The 5,000-nt window shown below is 44.9% G+C and overlaps 1 protein-coding gene across 1 annotated transcript in view; it reads left to right on the top strand.

Moving 5' to 3' along the window:
• The window catches only part of LOC105894028 (collagen alpha-1(II) chain-like), a 43,798-nt gene that overhangs the window by 38,690 nt on the left and 108 nt on the right, over positions 1-5,000 (top strand). The window contains exons 45-50 of the mRNA XM_031560671.2: positions 331-384; positions 1,462-1,569; positions 2,494-2,833; positions 3,585-3,772; positions 4,131-4,373; positions 4,693-5,000. The exon at positions 4,693-5,000 is cut by the window's right edge and continues 108 nt beyond it. Coding sequence (XP_031416531.1) covers positions 331-384; positions 1,462-1,569; positions 2,494-2,833; positions 3,585-3,772; positions 4,131-4,373; positions 4,693-4,839 — 1,080 coding nt within the window. The 3' untranslated portion in view covers positions 4,840-5,000. The remainder of the gene's footprint in view (positions 1-330; positions 385-1,461; positions 1,570-2,493; positions 2,834-3,584; positions 3,773-4,130; positions 4,374-4,692) is intronic.

The following is a 5,000-nucleotide window of genomic DNA, read 5'->3' as shown; positions in this document are numbered from 1 at the left end:
TGGCAGTGGTGCAAACATTCCTTCACTATCGTCCTACACAGTTATGATAATAATAATAATAATAATAGATCAAACTTATATAGCGCTTTTCAAAGTTCTCAAAGACGCTTTACACTGTATGTAATGCTATTATCCTGTGGATAATTAGGAATGCGTACATGAGCAGGAACATACACACACATAAAAACAAAATGCAAACATTGTGGTTTCCATTTTAGTGTTGTGAGCATTAAGTGCATTGTGAACTTAAGGACAGGGAAGGTCTGGTGTACATGTACATTGCCTCTGTATACTGGGAGACGACTCTCACTCTTTGATTCTCCTTGGCAGGGCGATCGTGGAGCAGTAGGACCCAACGGCCAAACTGGCCCTGGAGGACTCAGAGTAATGCCATGAATGGATATGTTCCCATGACACCCGCATACCCTGTGTCTGAATATGTTCCCATGGCACCCACATACCCTGTGTCATGTTCCCATGACAACCACATACCCGAATGTGTCCGAATATGCCTACTTGAATACCGTGCTGGAGCGATACTTTTCAGTATGCTCAACCAAGCACTTTGGGCAGCACTTCACTTGAACCCTGAATCAACAGATCAACATGTCATGATAAGCTGAGCAGTGCAAGACATGTTCCCATGTTATGTGTCCTGTGTCTAAATATGCCCTCTTGAATACTGTGTCAGTTCAGCATGCCCAACCAAACCATATGCAGCTCAGACATGGAATCCTCCACGGGCTTAAAAGGGTCTGTCATAAAAAAGCTGAACAGTAGCTGGAAATCCCTGGGTTACATTTGAGGAAACAGTAGAGTTGGTGTACACTGAGGAAACAGTAGAGTTGTTTAATACAGTAGAAACAGTAGAAACAGTAGAGTTGGTGTATACAGTAGAAACAGTAGAGTTGTTATATACAGTAGAAACAGTAGAGTTGGTGTATACTGAGGAGACAGTAGAGTTGGTGTACACAGTAGAAACAGTAGAGTTGTTATATACAGTAGAAACAGTAGAGTTGGTGTATACAGCAGAAACAGTAGAGTTGGTATATACAGTAGAAACAGTAGAGTTGGTGTATACTGAGGAGACAGTAGAGTTGGTGTACACAGTAGAAACAGTAGAGTTGGTGTATACAGTAGAAACAGTAGAGTTGTTATATACAGTAGAAACAGTAGAGTTGGTGTATACTGACAGTAGAGTTGTTATATACAGTAGAAACAGCAGAAACGGTAGAGTTGGTGTACACTGAGGAGACAGTAGAGTTGGTATATACAGTAGAAACAGTAGAGTTGGTATACACTGAGGAAACAGTAGAGTTGGTATACACTGAGAGGACAGTAGAGTTGGTGTATTACAGTAGAAACAGTAGAGTTGGTGTATACTGAAGAAAAACAGAGCAGGCTCGTCTCTCTGTAGTTGTATAAAACTAACAGGTTTGCGTACTCATGTGCTTTTGTCAGGGTGTTCCAGGAAAGCCGGGGCGAGACGGGCTTCATGCCACCGATGGTCCGACAGGACCCGTCGGCCCACCTGGACCACGCGGTACCAATGGGGAACGGGGACTTCCTGTAAGACTCAACATCGTGATTTTATGTGCACACACACTCACACACACACACACACACACACACACACACACACACACACACACATACACTTCAAGGGTTCTATGTAGAATGTATATGTACTGTATATATAGTGGAAGCGTATGCCTGAACACCTGGCAAATTTGGAACATCCCGCTAGGAAAGTGGGAGACTTTTGAGAGCTCTGAGAAGTTGGTTTGATGTCACTCTACATGACAACATTTGTGATAAAAAATGTAGGCCTACTTGTTTTGCGCAACAACCAGTAATTTAATTGTTTATTTAGGTTGGACTCATTAGCATAGGTGATTGTGATGCTAAATGATACTTAACAGTTTACTTTTGTGTAACTAATGTAATGTTAACCTTCTGGCTAGCTAGCCTACTTAACGTTGCCTAACTGTCAATACCATTGTATGTTTGTGGTCGTCATGTTTAACGCTGTCAACTTGGAAGTGAGTTCCAAAATGGGAACTTTCCTAATACCCAGTTGCCTGAATGCACGATAACGACTAGGTTTTGGCCAGAGCACCAATCCATTTTGAAATAACGACTGGGCTTTGGCCATAGCAACCATCCATTTCGATCTAGTTATAGCCCATTTATTTCAATAAAACTATTTGCAACGTTCTGAGGAGCTGTAAAATAACTGTATACGTATATATGTGTCATTCTGTGCAATTGACACAGAATTAAACATACAGCCCTTATATGTATGTGTAATTATATGAATCCCATGATACTTAGACATATATTTATATATACATACAACCCATAAATATATATATGGGTTGTGTGTGTAATTCTGTGTCAATTGCATAGAATGACAAAGAGCAACAGACAAACTGAAAGAAAGAGAGAGAAATAAACCAGTAGTAATCTCCTGGTCCTTGTCTGGCCACCCAGGGACCCGATGGCCCACCTGGACCTCCAGGCCCTCCCGGGAGCATAATCGATGACCGCATCAGGCCCTCACCCATCAAAGGGCGCACTATCCGCCCACAACACGACTACTTTGACTACGATCAGGGCAGAGGAGGCTACGACCAGGACAGAGGAGGCTACTTCCGTGCCGATGGGACTGGACCTGGAGCCGAGGAGGAGAGGGAGCGCGGCGAACGGGTGGAGGCCAGGCTGAAGACGCTGAGTCAGGAGGTGGAGAACCTGAGAAGCCCCGACGGAACCCAGCAGGACCCCGCCCGCATGTGCCACGACCTCAGGATGTGCCACCCCGACTGGAAGAGCGGTGCGACCCCTACCCCCTCACACTTAACCTTTAACATCTGACCTGTGTTACTGATGCTCAATTAGTAGATCTAGTGGTAGGTCAAGGTGCTAACACCAAGGTCAGCTGATGGAGAACAGTGGAGTACGGTGCTAACACCAAGGTCAGCTGAGAGAGTACGGTGCTAACACCAAGGTCAGCTGATGGAGTATGGTGCTCACACCAAGGTCAGCTGAGAGAGTATGGTGCTAACAACCTTAGCTGCTTAGTGGCATTGTTTCCCATACTGATAAAAATATGAATCTGAGCTGTTCTGTAACTTCGTCACTTTGAATGAAAGCATCTGGTGAATGACGTAATGTAAATGTGATGTAAATGTAAGAGTAATCATGAACAAACAAACAAAACAAAACCACAATGATCTGGACATGATGGCAGCAGCTATAAAAAAAACAAACAGGCCTTGTCCTTAAATAGTTTAATCTTTTGACAAACATGTCTGCCAAATACCTTCAACTCAAACTTAACTTTAAAAAAATTAATCAATAAACATACCTGACCAGACCTGGTCTTAATCACAGAAATCATTACATAACCGTTAAATAAGTTAAACATGGGATTCATTTCTATACTATTATATCCATAGTAACAAGCGAGGAGCCAAGGAAGTTGGACAGTTTCATTCTACTTTCAATCCCAAAGGGCTCATTTGTAGCCCTGGTGCATCCCCAGTGATGGTCTCTTAGACTCCAGTCTCTTTCCCCTGGTCCAGGTGTTTACTGGGTCGACCCCAACCAGGGCATTCCGGACGACGCCATCAAGGTCTTCTGCAACATGGAGAGCGGCGAGACCTGCGTCTACCCAACCGTGGCCACTGTGCCTCAGAAGAACTGGTACACCAGCAAGAACAAGCACAAGAAGCACATCTGGTTCAGCGAGTCCATGTCTGGAGGTTTCGAGGTGTGGAATCATGTGTGTCTGCGTGCGTGTGTGTGTGTCTTTGTATCCGTTTGTGTGCGTGTGTGTGTGTGTGTGTGTGTGTGTGTTTTTGTATCCGTGTGTGTGTGTGTGTCTGTGCCTTTGTATCCGTGTGTGTGTGTGTCTGTGTGTCTTTTTATCCGTATGTGTATGTGTGTGTGTGTGTGTGTGTGTGTAGATTGTGTAAGATGATGCAAAGACATAAAGAGATGAATATTTTTTTAAACATGAAAAAATATGAATCTTCATCTCTTCTCTCTCTCTCTCTTTCTCTCTCTCTCTCTCTCTCTCTCTCTCTCTCTCTCTCTCTTTCTCTAACCTTTGACCTCCCTGAGCACAGTTCCAGTATGGCAGCCTGGCAGCTGACCCCGACGACATAGATGTCCAGTTCTCCTTCATGCGCCTGATGTCCACCGAGGCGTCCCAGAACCTCACCTACCACTGCAAGAACAGCATCGCCTACATGGACCAGGCCACCGGCAACCTGAAGAAGGCCCTCCTGCTGCAGGGATCCAACGACATCGAGATCAGAGCCGAGGGCAACAGCCGCTTCACCTACAGCGTCAGCGAGGATGGCTGCATGGTCAGTGGCCCTTCTCTGTCTCACTCTCGCTCTCACTCTCTCTCTTACTCTCTCTCTCTCTCTCTCTTTCGCTCTCTTTCTCTCTCTATCTCTCTCACTCTCCCTCTCTCTCTCTCTCTCGCGCTCGCTCTCTCCCTCTCTCTCTTTCTCTTTCCCTCTCTTTCTCTCTTCCTCTCTCTCCCTCTCTCCCTCCCTCTCTCTCTTTCCCTCTCTCCCTCTCTCTCTCTCTCCCTCCCTCTCTCTCTCTCTGTCTCTCTCTCAGCATTCAACCATCTTCTGTCATATTAACCAGCAATGTAATGTCTCTCCATCTACACAGGCTCACACTGACACGTGGGGTAAGACTGTCATCGCCTACAAGACAACGAAAACATCTCGCCTGCCCATCACTGACATCGCTCCTATGGACGTCGGTGCTTCAGATCAGGAATTTGGTGTGGAAGTCGGCCCAGTGTGCTTCTTGTAGAAAAAAAAAACACAGAATCTGGACTTTGTGGGGGGAATATTTTTTTCTAACAGTCATGTGTTTGTTCAGTGGCAATACCATAACTCACTTTTTTGTGCTTTTCTAATTCTGGGGAGGCATCAATCAAGACTGACTATTTTTTTTTTTTTTTTTAATCCATC

Source organism: Clupea harengus, chromosome 23 (genome assembly GCF_900700415.2).
Source record: "Clupea harengus chromosome 23, Ch_v2.0.2, whole genome shotgun sequence".
NCBI lineage: Eukaryota > Metazoa > Chordata > Actinopteri > Clupeiformes > Clupeidae > Clupea > Clupea harengus.
The sequence above is the reverse complement of the archived record's forward strand: the minus strand, read 5'-3'. Positions and strand labels throughout refer to the sequence as shown.